This window comes from Trachinotus anak, unplaced genomic scaffold, assembly GCF_046630095.1.
Source record: "Trachinotus anak isolate AG129_WGS33_773 ecotype Australia unplaced genomic scaffold, CSIRO_AGI_Tana_v1 ptg000001l, whole genome shotgun sequence".
In the NCBI taxonomy this organism is placed as follows: domain Eukaryota; kingdom Metazoa; phylum Chordata; class Actinopteri; order Carangiformes; family Carangidae; genus Trachinotus; species Trachinotus anak.
Genome location: NW_027273852.1, coordinates 13776927 through 13794104, shown reverse-complemented (window position 1 = coordinate 13794104; position 17178 = coordinate 13776927). Strand labels below are relative to the sequence as shown.

At 40.1% G+C, this 17178-nt stretch overlaps 1 protein-coding gene across 2 annotated transcripts; it reads left to right on the top strand.

The window, feature by feature from the left end:
* Nucleotides 1-283: 283 nt before the first annotated feature.
* LOC139621825 (tetraspanin-7-like) lies at nt 284-13109 on the top strand. Of its 2 annotated transcripts, none has more exons than XM_071478712.1 (8): nt 284-441; nt 6453-6641; nt 6972-7046; nt 7155-7250; nt 7875-8030; nt 8272-8355; nt 8809-8894; nt 12195-13109. In XM_071478712.1, the coding sequence occupies exons 1-7, from the start codon at nt 376-378 to the stop codon at nt 8875-8877; spliced, it is 735 nt and encodes a 244-aa protein (XP_071334813.1). In that variant the 5' UTR covers nt 284-375; the 3' UTR covers nt 8878-8894; nt 12195-13109. The 2 variants fall into 2 exon arrangements, with proteins under 2 accessions (XP_071334813.1, XP_071334806.1); XM_071478705.1 differs by having other exon boundaries at nt 10239-13109.
* Nucleotides 13110-17178: the final 4069 nt, after the last annotated feature.

The following is a 17178-nucleotide window of genomic DNA, read 5'->3' as shown; positions in this document are numbered from 1 at the left end:
TGGCTGCAGGGGTGGTATTTATTTCTATTTCAGAATCAACATAAATATGTAATCCTCCCAAGGGTGTCCAAACTTTTGCGTATAACTGCACCTCTGTATAAATAGCAGCATGAAACTAATAACAAGCATGTAACTGGTACATGATTCAGGCTTCAAAATCCCCCTGTAAACCGCGGGCTTGTGTTGTGAGGGGTGTGTGTGTGTGTGTGTGTGTGTGTGTGTGGGGGGGGGGGGGGGGGGTTACCACTGAGGCTGGTGGTAGCTGCTGCCTGGGCTGATGCGTGGCTCCAGTGACGCTGTGTGGCTGCATCAGCGCATGGTTGCAACACGACAGCTCGCAGAGACGCTTCATTCCTCTCCGCCCCACGGTGCACGATGGAGACCAAGCCGGTCATCACCTGCCTTAAGACCCTCCTCATCGTTTACTCCTTCGTGTTTTGGGTATGTAGCTTCTCCGTTTTTGTTTTTTTTTTAAATCACCCTGCAGAAAATGATTTTTTTTTTTTTTTTGGTGGTTGTTGTTGTTGTTGTGCGCGATGGAGGGCCGGACAGAGCCAGCATCATCGACGGAGACATGATGATGTTGTGTGAATATGCGCTAAATGATCGACGGGGCCGGCTTCACGGCGTCGCCTTTAGCGTGTAAGATGAGCCTTTCATCGTCTTCTGTTATGTAACGTGGTAAGGTTACACATGTTTCGGCTGCTGGGCGTCGGTGGCGTCTGTGCATTGCACGCACAGCATCACGGTTGTCAGCAAGCGGCGGAGGATGTTAATGTCACCGCAACGATGTAGCTGGGTCTGATGGGAGCAACGCTGAGGGCCTGCTCTGTGCGATCAGGCCCGTCCACAGCCCGTTTTCTGACCACATACTCTCACACATCCTCGGGTCGTGTCTGTATGATCTTAAAGGGACCTTCCGCCACTGCTGTTTAATCATATATATTGGTGGAACAAGTACTGTACTGTAGTATGGTCAGGTCATTGTACTTTACTTGAGTATTTCCACTTTATGTTAATTCATGTTTCTGCTTCACCTTAAGATGAAGTGTTGTTCTTTTTTAGTTGAGATAAAAAAAATAAATAAATCACATATATAACCCTGTTTATAAAATATTAATTATCCAATAAAGAGTAAACTAAAATTCTCTCCCTCTCATGTTATGTATGGTGTATAAATAAATGTATTATATATAGTCAACACTGACAGGAGTCATTCCTTTACCTTTGAAATAATTACATGTTAGTAATAATACTTTCTTACTTTTATATTAGTATAATTTTGAATGCAGGACTTTTACTTGCAATGGCTTATTTGCATATTGTGGTAATCCTGCTTTTACCAAAGTAAATTAGTTGTACTTCCACCACTCTATATAGCTAATCAGATCTTTCCCTTATGTAAAAGAATATAACTGTAGAAATACCAAGTATTATTACAAAAATGTACTTGAAGTAGAAAAGTAAAAGTATGCTACGGTCACTATACAAACAGTGTTACATAATTATTTTTTTTATACCACTGGATTATTATTATTGATGCAGTAACATTTAAGTTTCACCTTTATGTTGTCGCTGGCCACAGTAAGACTACTTTGACTCGTTTTACATTCTGGTGGGTGGTTTAACTCACTATAAAAGAATGTGTTGTATTTTATATGCTCACTTTAGGTTTTTAGCATGTACCTCAGTTAACCTGCTGATTCCTGTAGGAACACAGTGGAAATGTTTTAAAGTGCCCTAAACTGAGTTTTCAGAAAAACACCTGGACCATGTAATCTAATTCAAGTACAATAGCACTACTGTAAATACCTGCGATTAATACTTTACGTAAATAGATGAGTAAATGTTGCGACTACTAGTTTAACTGTGTGTTTGTTGACATCTTTTGGGCTGTAGTATGTGCTGGTGTTATACATAATAATATTGAAGGTAGCTGCAGTTAATGACTTGTGGGTCCACAAGCATCTGAAAACGTTTAGTGTAATGTCAGAGATATCAAAAAGCAGAAAATCTTCATATTGGAGAAGCTGGAACCAGAGATGGTTTGGTCATTCTGCGTGATAAATGACATTGAATAAATGATCCCAGGCTATACTGCCTAAGATGATTTGTTTTTTGAGGGCATATTTTCATTAATCATTAATTCATTAATCTTCACATTGATTTCTCAGTTATGCAATTACTTCGATCTTAACAAAGCCGTAGCTGACCTCGTCAAATTGCATATTTTGTCTGGCCAGTGGTCCAAAAAGATATTTAGTTTTCCATAAAGTAATGAATGGTACAGTGAAATTTGCAATGTTCTAACAATTTCAATGATGCAATGTTTCAACCTCCAAAGCCTTTTGTCAGGCAAACATCCATGTGAACAGGAGATTATATACAGTACACAGGCGAAAAAACAACAACAGCTCCACTTGCAATGAGGATACTACATGATACAAAATAACACGTCTTCTCCTTTTCTTTTGTACATTGTTTTTATCTTGCCCCTGTACCCAGCTGGGGTTGAGTCCTTGCACAGCCCATCTTCTTGGGTTGATGTTTAATTCACCACTTTTACATACTGTTTAACCGAGGAGCAACAGCATTAGACACACCCTAAAATATCACTCAAAACAATACAGCACCACAAAAGCTACAAGTTTTATGAAAGAGTTGAATCAGTAACTCTGGATTTTTTTGTCTTACGCAGCAAAGCTTTACTCCGATTTGAATTTATGAAAAGCTGTATTCACAATGCTAAGTAAGCAGTATAGAACAGCATTCATTTGAAGAATAGATTCTGCCCATCTTTTCACTGTAATTAAAGCTCTTTGTAACAAGTGTCCTTAGGATGTGAGCCAGCAGATTATTCAAATCACCTCAGCTACTTAAACCAAATACATTTGGTTGAGACTGCGTCCAAATTTGGGATAAATTACTTTGAGATGAACTTGTGAAGTGAGGAGTGAAATAGCATCTCTCTCCCTGTGTGGTTTTCAATGGTTTGGATGTGCCTTTGTTTACCCTTCGATTACCAGTCAAGGCTTCAAATATGATCTAACATCTGTGCAAGCAACAATATGAATCTAAAACCACGTATTAGCCAAGCTAACCATAACAGCGTGACTGAATTTAGTATATTTTTGACCACAGATGTGAGTTGTAGGCTCATTCCTGTGTGATAGATTTTTGATAGCAGCCAAATATGGCCAGAGTGGATTATCTAAATGGAGCATGTGGAAGAGGTTTATCTGTCTATGATGTGTTTAGGATCTGAAGAGTGCTTTCTCTGTTTTTGCTACTTTCATACTGAACTGTGTGAAGTGAAAATAGCTTTTGATACTTGGCCATGAACAGAACCTAAATTAACCCCTAACATTGGAGAAGAAAGTCCTGTTGGAAACACAGAGCTGAAATCAGCCTTTCGGTGCAGATCTATAGTCATGAAAGCTTAAAAAAGAAGCGCTGTGCTGTGTGTCCACCTCCTCTGCAGACATGCGCCAGTGTCATGGATATGAACTTTTATATTTAGTCTGGATTGGATGGTCTTCTAGCATCTAGAGCATCAAGTTTCAGCTGTCTGAAGTGCAGAAGCGTCTCACAGTTCACTGGCTCCCTTCAACCCTGAGGGTGAAGCATGGAGAGGCCACTGGCACCGAGTTCGAAGTGGGAGAGGTGCCTCAGTGTCAGGCCACGGTTTCACTGTCATCAGCTTGTCACGGCAAATAATGTCTTAAGTGTGAATATCTGTGTTGCCATACTTTACACACAGGACGGTAAAATGCAGAGCAGGTGGCGGAGTCTGCGTGGTGCCCTCGCCAGCATATTTTGTCATCACACCTTCTGTTTCTTTATTAGGCCCGGGTAGCGGGAGGAGGGAAGAGGGGTGACCTGTTTTAAACTCTATGCTGTAACCAGGGTGGCTGGCCGGGCATTGAATTTCAAACAAAACATGCGGGAGGAGGGGGGGCTGTTTGGAATTCAGCAACAGACATGAAGTCGAAATGACTTGTCCCTGCTCCTTGGACTTGATTTCCCTGTTGGCCTTAAAATGAACACTTTAGCATTGGCAAGATGATCCTTTATTTGTGTGTGGCAGTAGTTATTAGGGGGAGCGACATTTTGTTGCTGATGATGTTGACTGTTGTCTGAAATGACAGTCAGCACCGGCTGTTAGAATCACTGTTAATAGAAACAGTAGATGTCATTACAGACAAATCATATTAGAAGACTAATCGATTATGAAAATAATCAGTTGTTCCAGCCATACTTAACACTGAATTATACTGACTTAGCAGTGTTTTACAGCTTCAACCAGTGATGTTTTTGGCTGCAGCAAAACACTTTGGCCTCTACCTCGGATACAGTTAGCAACTAGCTGGTAAACACAGTGGATCATTCAGAAACTAAAGAGCCAGATATTTCCCTCAGGAGCTGGTGGAGACCAAAAACGGAGCTAAAACAAGAGTGAATATGTGCTTAAGAGTTTTTGCTCTACTGAACAAACAAAAGACACTATATTATTTTAAGCTTCAGTTTTCATTTGAGTGCTTTGCATATAAATATGTGAATAAGTGCCAAAAGCAATTTATACGTATTTAAGATATGTAATGATTTACATGATACATGTTTATATGGCAATAACATCAGCCTGTGGAAAATGTCATCTGAGCACATAGCTAAAGTAATACAGGGAACAATAGGATGTGGATTCAGATAAAGAGATTACAAAAGACATTAAACAGACAACTCTGGAGATGCTCTTAAAAAGAAAATCTAATGGCTCTCACCTCTCACGATGTGGTTCAGCTCCATCAAATGTGCAACTTTAAGGATTTATCATCTGGCATATAACTGCCCACAGGCCGTCAATAATACTCTTTATATAGGTTTTGCTTACATAATAGAAACCACAGCAACATGTTTAGGTCATAAATACAAAGAGACAGAGACATTAGCAGTATTGGGAAACCAGTGCAGACCCGAAACAAGTAATCAATTCATCAACTTTGACTAACATTTATTTTGTTTTGAAGAATGCCAAAAATGAACTAGTTACCGCTCTTAAATCTAAATATTTTAATGTTTTCCCAGTCCTCTGTGATAGTAAGTTGAGTATCTGTGGGGTTTTAAATTGTTGATCAATCAAAAAAAGCTATTTAAATATTTCTGCCCTGGGGAAATTGTGACAATGTGCAGACCATCTTATTAAACTGTAATGAACATAATGACTAGCTGCAGACTTTAACTAGTGTATCTGTAAATTCTAGACCTATACTTGCTCCAGGAACAGCCTCTCAGTGTGGGTTAGTGTGTGTGTGTGTGTGTATTTTGTCTTATCATCTTACCCTCAGCTGAAACTCGCTGACCCCGTGTGCCTGCGTGTTGATAGGGAAATTTATGAGTGGATGTTTGCATGAGCCACAATCAAGTTTAGTCATGTAACACAGCACCCAGTGTAGACATTTTCAAACTACTCTCACTGTATTTAAGTCTCAAAGAACTCATAATTAAGAACTGCAACCAAATTCAAAACAATACAGCAGTCAAAGGACAGGAAGGCTGGAGGCTGGTGATTTGTCATGGTGAAAAACCTTTGCCCAAGCGTCATGTGCACACCCTGCCAACTGGGCAAAGTGTAAATGTTGTTAACGCAGTCAGACTTTATGCAAAGACATTTTTTTTCTTTGTACTGGTGTAAATCACTGCTGCAGTATTGTCGTTTTTACATCACATGACATTTGGCTTGAGGACATTGAAACTTTTCTTCTCTTCCAGTCATGTTAGCTGATTTTCTGCTGAGAGCTGAGTGTATTCTTCTCATCAGCTTCAGCGGTTTTCAAAGGTGAACGGAGACATTTTGTACAGACTGCTCCCTCTCTGTAGTCAGAGGGCCTGGCAGCAGGACAGCGAGCAGCCTCCTCTTGGAAGGAAGGAGGTTAGGATGATGAGTTGGCCCTTGCTCGAGTCAGATCATCAGCAGCCGCTCCACACCCCGCTCTCTTTCGGATGCCAGTAAGACATACCCAGCTGAGACACACGCCGCTTCAGCTGCCTCGTACAGCACGCTCTTTTATCCGCAGCCTTCATTTGAAATGCTAAGAGAGGCGCAACAGGAGGAAGCGTCTCGCCCGGGATCAAAGAGCTTCTTTGATTTGTCCCCCTTCTTTTTGTCTCTCTCTTTCTGTGTGTGTGAGTGCAGGCATATTCATAAAGCAGGTGATCGCTATCCCGTACTCCTGATAAATTTGCGTCTTCTGTCTGCCATCTCCTCCTCCTTACTCTAATTGCTTGCCTTTCTTGTTCCACCTTGATCCTCTTCCTCCTCCTCCCCCTCGGCACGCTGCTAAAACACAGCTATTGTAGTATCGCAGAAGTGCAGAGATAAAGGCCTGTTCCCTGCTTTCATTCTGTTCCTGTGCTCTCTCTCTGTTACATCCTTCTCTCCAACCCCCACCCTCTAGATAACAGGAGCCATCCTGCTGGCAGTGGGAGTATGGGGGAAGTTGATGCTGGGCCCATACATCTCCCTGATCGCCGACAACTCCACCAACGCTCCGTACGTCCTCATTGGCACCGGGACCGTCATCATCGTTTTTGGCCTGTTTGGATGCTTCGCCACCTGCAGAGGAAGCCCATGGATGCTGAAGCTGGTGAGAGGCTGTAGGAGGAAGGGTGGAGTGTTATGTTGCAGCAAGAGAGAAGAGTGTAGTAGATGCTGGTTAATTAGCCTCAGGTCACGCGATAAAGGGAATAATGGTTGACCTCTATCGTGTGGAGAGGGATCAGGAATCCAATAGATGCTGCAGGGCACTTTGGTCGGTTAATGGTAGTCAAGTGGGTGTGTTGTAGCGTGTGTGTGTGTGTGTGTGTGTGTGTGTGTGTTTGTGTGTGTGCAAGCATAGGCAAATGATACACATGTAAGGCAGAGGGTTTTCATGCAAACTATGCAAATCTCCCTCTTACTTCTTCTCTCCCTGCAGTATGCCATGTTTCTGTCGCTTGTCTTCCTCGCTGAGTTAGTGGCTGGGATCTCTGGATTTGTGTTTCGTCATGAGGTCAGCATGCAGTTCACCATTTAACAACCTTTTCAGTCTTACACAAAAGCACCAGAGCACTCTTATGCTGTTAACACGAGTGACTGTCCATATATTTGCATGCTGCAGATAAAGGGAACCTTTCACAGAACGTACACTGACGCAGTCCTGAACTACAATGCTGAGGATGAGGCGAGCCGTGCTGTTGATAACTTGCAGCACAGGGTAAGTCCCCGACATCAACAGGGTCCAACAGCTGATAAACACATTAACTGGATGTGTAAACTTTGCATTTGTGAAAGACAAAGGTGGCAATATTCTGCATTTTTCTTTTTCATTGTTAACAAATTCCATGAAAAGACCAAAACCAACTATCAATTTATGCTACTAACAAGTATTCCCTGTGTAGCCAAAGCCTAATTTGGCTTATCTGTCTGTGCCGTAGACCTCCACTGTTAAAATCACATCGACATGTTCGACATGTTTATTCAATACAGTGAACAGGAGCCCTTTAGTTCATTTCCATGTCATAAATACTCACTAGCAGACCAAATAGATATTGATTTGCAGCTCAAAATAGACCCCATCCAACAAATGTTCTATTTACCTTCTATTTGAGTAATGTTTTATATTACAGCTTTTTTTTTTTTTTTAAGGAACAAATGGGCTTGGGTCTGCCACATAAAAGCGAATGTTTAGAGACTAACAGATTGTTGGTTTTGGTATAGAATATATATATAAAGATATATAGATAGAAATATAGAATATAGGTAAGCCATATATAGCATAAGACAAGCCTTATCCATGAATTCTGATCTGCTCTCAATGCTTTGTATTGTCTGTTTTTAGCTGCGTTGCTGTGGAGTGTATAACTACACCAGTTGGTTTGCCAGTGTGTATTACCCATCCAACGGCATTCCTGCCAGTTGTTGCTTTAACTCCTCCGACTGCAACCCAGAAGACCTTCGCAATGCGACTATAGCCCCGAACAAGGTCTACCACCAGGTCAGTATCTTATTGTGTCTTCCTTTTTCTTGACCGCCTGCCTATGAATGCATATGTCACCAGTCAGCAGATGACTGTATTTACATCTGACAGGTCCTCACACACTTTTTTTAAACCATCTCCCTCCTCCACACACTAACAAATGCCTCAGATACTCTCCCAGATATCCATCTTGCCCCTAATTTGTACATATAACATGTCCCTGTACCCTCTGCGAACTAACCTGCCCCCTGTGTTTCAGGGCTGCTATGAGCTGGTCACTTCATTCATGGAAACCAACATGGCCATCATTGCGGGTGTGACGTTTGGGATTGCCTTCTCACAGGTAATGGTGGTTATGTTTTGCAGGTGTTAAACAATAAAATGTTATTGTGTTGAAAAATGGAGGTATAAATGCTGAAAACAAACAAGGCACTTGCTAAGAGGATCAACAGACAGCCAGTATTGCATTTTATAATTTAATCTACTTTACAGGAAAATTGCAGTAAATGGGAACTGGTTTACTTTGCAAGGAATAGGCAACTTTATTCCATCTTTTTATTTTAAATGGAACTTTATTGTCCATTGACACAGTTTACAGTGTAGTATCGGTATTATAACATTTTTCAGCAATGCTATGTATTGTAGAAAAGTAGCCATTTGTGGCACATCTTTTTAACAACAGGGCAGAAAAGACAAGGAATTACAGCTTCATTGTGACTAAACCAAATAGGCAGTTGTGCTATTCTTTAACTCCAAACATAAAATAAACCAAAGCCTTTTTCTGTGTATCTTTCAGCTGATTGGCATGTTGCTGGCCTGCTGTCTGTCCAGGATCATCACAGCCAATCAGTATGAGATGGTCTAGCTGATGTGACGTGGCAGGTGAGAGACATTCAATAACACACACGCACACATACACAACCACACACATGTAGAGTTAAAGCTGCTATTATCAATATATTTACATCAACGATGTAAGGAAAGGAAACATTATCTTGTACTCAAGGGTGAACTGATCAGATTTTGGTGGTAAAAGGTCAAGGTCACAGTGACCTCACAAAACATAATTTAGGCTTTGTGAACACAACAGCTCAGGAAGGGAATCTCTTCAAATGTGGCACAAATGTTCACTTGGACTCAAGGATGAACTGATTTTGGTGGTCAGTGGTCAAGGTGACGGTGACCTCATAAAACACCTTTTGGCCTTGTGAATGCGATATCTCAGTAATGCCTTGAGGGAATTTCTACAACATTTCACATCTCGGGAACAAAGGGATTAGTTGGTTGGTTTGTAGCCATATTCTGATTGGTTGGTTTGTAGCTCTATTCTGATTGTTTAGTTGGTTTGTAGCTGTATTCTGATTGGACAGTTGGTTTGTAGTTGTATTCTGATTGGTTAGCTGGTTTGTGGCTGTATTTTGATTGTATAGTTGGTTTGTAGTCATATTCTGATTGGATGATTTTTAGCCATATTCTGGTCGGTTGGTTTGTTTGTAGCCATATTCTGACTGGTTGATTTATAGCCGTATTCCGATTGGTTGGTTTGTAGCTCTATTCTTATTGGTTAGTTGGTTTTTAGCTGTATTGTGAGTGGTTGGTTTATAACTGTATCCTGATTGGTTGGTTGGTTTGTAATCATATCCGATTTGTCAGCCACATTCTGATTAGTTGGTTTTGTAGCTCTGTTCTGATAGTATGGTGCATAGTTGTATTCTGATTGGTTGATTTCTAACTGTATTCTAATTGGGTTTTTTTAGCCATATTCTGATTGGTTGGTTTGTGTGTAGCCGTGTTCTGATTGTCCTGATTTGTAGCTGTACTCTCTGATTGGTTGATTTGTAGCTCTACTCTGATTGGATGGTTGTAGTTGTAATTTGATTGGTTGATTTGTATCTGTACTCTAATTGGTTTTCAGCCCTTTTATGATTGGTTTGTTGATTTGTAGCCGTATTCTAATTGGTTGGTTGGTTTATAGCCATATTCTGATTGGTTGGTTTGAAGCTATATTCTGATTAGTCGATTTGTAGCAGTGGCAGTTTGTAGCAGACCACACAAAACACATTTTAGCCATCATTCAAGAATTCACACAGTAATTAGCAGTTTCATACAAATGGTAAATATTATGTATGATTCTGGATAAACAAGGATGTAACCTTAAATTAGAGTGAGTGGGAGAGGCAACTTAAAAGTGGTAATTCTTGTTTCTTTGTGTTTTTGTCAATTTAGGGAGATGAAGAGAAGAAGCAACAAAGAGCCTTGACACATGACAAGAGTAAATTCCTGAAACACTATCACAAGTCTGAATTGGAATTTACCTCCCTCCGTCTCTCTGCCTGTGATCTTAATGTAATATCTTAATGTATCTTACTGTAAAGCACCATTCCTTCATCACTGCTGTTGCATCAAAGCTTTCTATACTACACATCACACTGCTGCTTGATGTAGAAGTTGCTCATTAGCACATATCTTGGATCAGTACAGCCTACAACAAGCAGGTAGACCAGAGTTGTCTGGGTTGACAGCAGTGTTGGTCTCAGATAGGTGATTGGATGCAACTTGGCTTCTCAGTTGGATGCAGCATGCTCCATCGATTGTCATCAGAAGGCTACTGCACATCTTTATACACAGTGACATTAATAAAGTTTGAAAGTAATACTTTAATAGATAGGTTTAGTTTTGAATTTGACTTGCTATTGCTCACCATTGTATATTCCTATGGTTGTGACATTTTGTGAACTGATTATGTGTACTGAGGATGATATTTTGAGTTTATATGAAAAATTTGGAAATTGACAAAGGGAAGAACAGGGAGAGCTGTTAGAGTATTTTTACCTGTAGACAAGGTACAATAATTTTTTGATATTTAATATTTCATTTAACTTAACGGTCAAACTTAATTTAGCATCAGCATTCATTAAAAGCTTTAGTCTAGAATAAGACCACGGATACCAAATGTGAATCTTTCCTTTCTTTCCTCCTACAGTAACTTAAAATGACAGGTTGATACACTTTAAATTATACTTACTGTCAGTTAATTAGTTACAGAAGGAAAGAAATATATTAATCTAGCACACAAACAAATGAGGTCACTTGTGGAACAAATCAGTTACACTGTAGACTGAAGGCCCTGTCACACCAGAAAGTGAGAAATTGTCGATTAACGATCATGTTATTTAGGTCACTAACTGGACAATAACTTCACACAGTAAAATTTTATCAAAAAGATGGATTTGTACCGTCAACTCCTATCTCATGATTGTCTCTAAACTATTCCCCTTTTGCAGACAGTTTATATTACAACAGAGGAGGAGATTAAATAAAAGTGGATGGTGCAATTCAGCTAATGTGCGACAACAGACGCTTTGCACTGCAGATATTTTATGCTTGTCAATGTAGGGAAGACACAGGTGTTAATAGTAACGTTAACCATGGTTCCATTCCTTTGTGTCCCAGTAAGCATGCACAATACCAGGACTCTGAAACTGCCTCACCTAAATGAAATGCAACCATCATTTATGTAATTTAATCATTTAATTCCACCTGCTTCTCCTGCTTTGACAACTCAAAATATCTGCCATTAAAATTATCTGTAGCTTCTTCTATTTTGGACTCTCCATCTCTTTTCTCCCTAAAAGAGCAGTTGTCACCATTTAAAGCAAAGTCCAAACGGCCACACACAAAGGTGGAAAAGCCTGCTGTCCTGAAGGGGGGCACCACTTCATAGAAATGGGGATAACCAAGCACACTTTTGGACGGTCTCTCCTTAGAGGCATTTTGATTTTACGCTCAGTTGTCAAATGAAAAGTAATGGAAGAAGTTGTATGAAGAATGAAGAGAGATTGAGAGAGAGGTTTAAATCCTGTCAACTTTCACACCTCCAAACACCTGACCAATCTCTGCATGATGTGTGGGTGTAATTGTCAGATTAGCAGTTTTGGAAAGTTGCAAAAATTGTCAGATGGACTGCCTCCCCAGGGCCGACATTTGAAAGATGTGTGCCGAGGGACAAATGATCCAACAAGCACTTAAATTGAAGAATACTGACACCTTAGTGATGATTTAGTACTTGTCTTTCTGGTTTAGTAATTAATTAAACTCCAAAATGTCACAATTAAGCTTTAAAGAGCAATGTAACAACAGCTGAAAATGTTTTTCTTTTTTTTTGCTGACCTTTGGTTGTAGCGTCGTAGGGGTGTACCTGCCATCACTGTGGGGTGTGGTTACAGTTGCAGTTTTCAACCTGCTAGGGTCACATCAAACCATTTAGGTCATGAATTTCTTCTAATGGAAAGCAAAGCCAGCTGCCTGCTACGATGAGAGACGTCAGCATTAGAGATATGCGGGACTCCAACAGTATTCACAGTATTCTGTGTAGTGCATCAACATGCCTCTGTCATCATCACCATCTGTAGATATGTATTGGAAATGTAATTTATATGATGTAATGTTTCTCATTCTAATATGCTAATATATAAATGTTGTGTCAGAGTTTTGTTTCCGCACTTTGTGCTGTTAATCTGTATTAGTTTGATAGTTTATAGGAAACCTGCACTGACAAGATAATTGTGGCCAATGTTTTGTTGAGAGTAACGTGCAACATGTAGCTGTTTCAATTTAGCTGTATACTCATTATGATTTGGTTGGCATTAAGTTTACAGTTTCACCAAGTGATTTTCTATCTCTCTTCAGTATGTGTGAAAGTATGTGTGATTCTTTTTTTTTTTTTTTTGTCTTTATTTGACTATGCCCATAATCTTGTATGTGTTGTTTCCTTGTATGATAAGGCTTGTGTGTGTGTGTGCAAGAGTGTCTTGATTTTGTGATCCTGTTGTGTTCAACTTTGGTCAGTATTTGGTTGTGGCTTTTAAAAACCTAATTGCTTTAAGAGCTGTACATTTATTTAGTGAATGTATGTTTTCCAGCACTCTGAAACTTATTTTCCTCCCTCAAGCTGATATTGTTCTGTAAATACTAAATTGTAATACCACCCAGCATACACATGGGGTCACCAGACACTCAAAACAATTGCACCATGCTGTCTACTATTGACTGAGTCACCATCAGTGGTCTTATTATCAATAAATATACTGATAACAATTGTGTTCAGCATTTGTTCATTTTGCTATGATGGAGACAGCTTTGTACATTTTAAATATGCAGTTAAATAGGTGTTTTATTACACGTAGCCTATTTACCAAAGATGGGTGTGAGTGTTGTTTGTACTGTCTGTGTCGTTCTGACATTAAAAATCCTGGTATGGCTTCATCACACTGGGCTGATGTAGTTGCTGGGTTATAATATGAACATTGTATTTTAGTGGCTTATCAGTTGTTTTATCGTTTGGAGAGCAGAAAAGGTGATCATTTAGGCTGTTTCCACACTTAAATCAGGACAAATCATAGTTTTAGCTTCAGGATTAGTTTGAGAAGATGTCAGGTTAAAGGTTAAGGTGTGGATGGATAAAGGTATGTGGGTGGGTATAGCTGTACAAATCAATCAGACAGAATGAGGAGAAGAAAACACACTGTTGAGCGCTTTATTTATTTGGTGTGGGACAACCAAAATCTGGGACTTGTAGATCTAGAAATTGACTGCCAGGTTTTCATTTGCTCTTTTTTTCCTGACAACCACAAAGCAGTGTGGATTCTGATAGGAAAATAGAGATAAGCTACATATACATAAATATACAGTACCAGTCAAAGGTTTGGACACACCTTCTCAATCAATGGTTTTTCTTTATTTTTATTACTTTCTATATTGTAGATTAATACTGAAGACATCAAAACTATGAAAGAACATATGGAATTATGTAGTAAACAAAAAAAGTGCTAAACGAACCTGAATATGTTTTACATTTTAGGTTCTAGCCACCTTTTGCTTTGTTGACAGCTTTGCACACTCTTGGCATTCTCTCAGTCAGCTTCATGAGGTAGTCACCTGGAATGGTTTTCCAACAGTCTTGAAGGAGTTCCCAGAGGTGCTGAGCACTTGTTGTCTGCTTTGCCTTCACTCTGCGGGCCAACTCATCCCAAACCATCTCAATTGGGTTTAGATCCGGTGATTGTGGAGGCCAGGTCATCTGACATAGCACTCCATCACTCTCCTTCTTACATAGCCTGGAGGTGTGTTTGGGGTCATTGTCTGTTGAAAAACAAATGATGGTCCCACTAAGCGCAAACCAGATGGGATGGCATGTCGCTGCAGAATGCCGTGGTAGCCATGCTGGTGAAATGTGCCTTGAATTTTGAATAAATCGCAAACAGTGTCACCAGCAAAGCCCCCCCCCATACCATCACACCTCCTCCTCCATGCTTCGCAGTGGGAACCACACAAGTAGAAACCATCCACTCACCTTTTCTGCGTCTCACAAAGACATGGCAAGTGGGACCAAAAATCTCAAATTTGGACTCATCAGACCAAAGTACAGATTTCCACTGGTCTAATGTCCATTCCTTGTTTTTCTTGCCCCAAGCAATTCTCTTCTTCTTCTTGTTCTTCCTCAGTAGTGGCTTCTTTGCAACAATTCGACCATGAAGGCATCATTCACGCAGTCTCCTCTGAACAGTTGATGTTGACATGTGTCTGCTACGTGAAGTCTGTGAAGCAATCATGTGGGCTCTAACCTGAGGCGCTGTTAATTTGCGATTTCTGAGGCTGGTAACTCTAATGAATTTATCCCCTGCAGCAGAGGTAACTCTTGGTCTTCCTTTCCTGGGGCAGTCCTCATGAGAGCCAGTTTCATCATAACGTTTGACGGTTTTTGCGACTGCACTTGAGGATACATTCGAAGTTCTTGAAATTTTCTGGATTGACTGAGCTTCATGTCTTAAAGTAATGAGGGACTGTTGTTTCTCTTTTCTTAGTTGTGTGGTTCTTGCCATAATATGGATTAGAACAGTAGTCGAATCGGGCTATTCACTGTATAGAACTGTGTAACAACCCTTCCTCTGCACAACACAACTGATGGTCTCAAACACATTAAGACGGCAAGAAATTACACAAATTAACTCTTGACAAGGCACACCTGTTAGTTGAAAACCATTCCAGGTGACTACCACATGAAGCTGATTGAGAGGATCCCAAGAGTGTGCAAAGCTGTCATCAAAGCAAAAGGTGGCTACTTTAAAGAATCTAAAATATAAAACATATTCTGGTTTGTTTTAACTTTTTTGTTTACCACATAATTCCATATGTGTTCTTTCATAGTTTTGATGTCTTCAGTATTAACCTACAATGTAGAAAGTAATGAAAATAAAGAAAAACCACTGAATGGGATGGTGTGTAAAAACTTTTGACTGGTACTGTATGTATATTTATGACCAAAAATTACTACAGACAATTGCGAATGACAAAAGAAGATACCTAAGAAGATGGACCCCATAAAAAAATGTACATACCTATAGACAAAACTGGAAATAAGGAAAAAAAATATTCCACAATCAAAATAGTATTGTTTTATTTTTTGTAAACTTTGTGTTAATATATAATAGAGAGTACCTGACAAATCCAAACTGAATGAACACCTGAATGAACATTGTAAAAGTCAATGGATGCTCAACTGAATTAGACCAATTTCACGTCTTATTAGGATCCAAAAGCTGAGTAAACTTTTTAAATAAAAACAAACAAACAAACAAACAAAAAAAACTGTTGCCAAATGATGGAGAGAAGTCCTTAAGCTGGTCATCAGGCTCAGCTTCTCCAACATCACATGGCCTCAGCAAAAGACAGGTACAACACAAAGGAAACTCCAATGCTTTTGAACCATTGAACAGAAAACACTGAGGGGCAGAATTGACAAAGTAACAACAACCCAATATAGACAAGCCTGGCAACCCAGAGGAAACAGACTGTCACTGACTTCTTCCAACAACAAGAGGTAAGGAAAAAGTAAAATTTTCTGCTACACACTGCAACCTGTATAAAGAAATATGTGTTTGTTCTGTTTACCAAAATAGAGTCAACTCAAACACGAATTCCACACCCTTTCACAGCCAAATAAACTGACATTGCCATAAAAGCAGAAGCTTGACAGCCTGATGGGAGACCAGCAGAACAGCACATGAAACTGTAAGGTAGTTCAAAATGATTGCCTCTTTTTGATGTTTACTTTATCTCCTTTCTGCTGTTTCTCACGTTACCATTAAATGTAATCTCACCATATTATATACTAAGCTCTTGCCAGGACTCATACAGTCTAATACAGTCCTACAATAAATCCGAACTCCATTAAAGTGATAATGCTTAGCTTTTGTTGAAACTGTTTGAGAGGTGTTTATTGAACTCTTTGATCATTAGGGTTTAAACAGGCTACTTTGCAGTTGTGTTTATTCATTCATGTGTTTTATTGTTTCAATACGTTTTGCAAAAGCTTTTTCCTCTTCCATAACAGTTACCCATGAAAGAGTTAAACTAAACTTAAGTGACATCTTCATCCTGTTGAGTCCGTGGCGCAAGTCTTGAGCATACTTGATCACACGCTGAATACCATCCTCCTCCACATGATGGCGCTTTGGCATCAGCCGAAAACGGAGCTGTGGCGAGAGGGAAAGGGGAGGCGAAGCGGCGTGTGTGGGAGATAGAGCACCACACACACACACACACACACACACACACACACACACACAGGCATACACACATCCTCCGCCTTTATCCGTCCACCTCTCCTGCTGCGTTCTTGCTGCTGCATCCGAAACAAGGCCGGAGAAGCGGTGGGAAGACGGTGCAGAGACCGCGGGGAGACCGCGCTAACCGGGCTCACTCCAATCTCGTTACGCAAATTACCGGCGGAGCGGCGCGGCAGTGGGTCCGCTAATGGAGCGTGCGTGCCGCTGGTTCCTGCGCCCTGTCTCCTCCTCGCCTCCGCCTCCCGGATACACTTAATGGGTTGTAGGCTAGAGGGAGATGCCACCGGGGAAGCGCCAGCCTATTACGCACACACACACATACACACACACACACACACACACACACACACACAGATCGAAGAGCGCATAAACGCGTTTAAATGAAGCCAAATGATGACAAAACAACAATCAGCAGACATTTTAAAAACATATAATATAATATAATATAATATAATATAATATAATATAATATAATATAATATAATATAATATAATATAATATAATAAGGCCTACAAAATAAATTTCAGAGCCCCAGGCT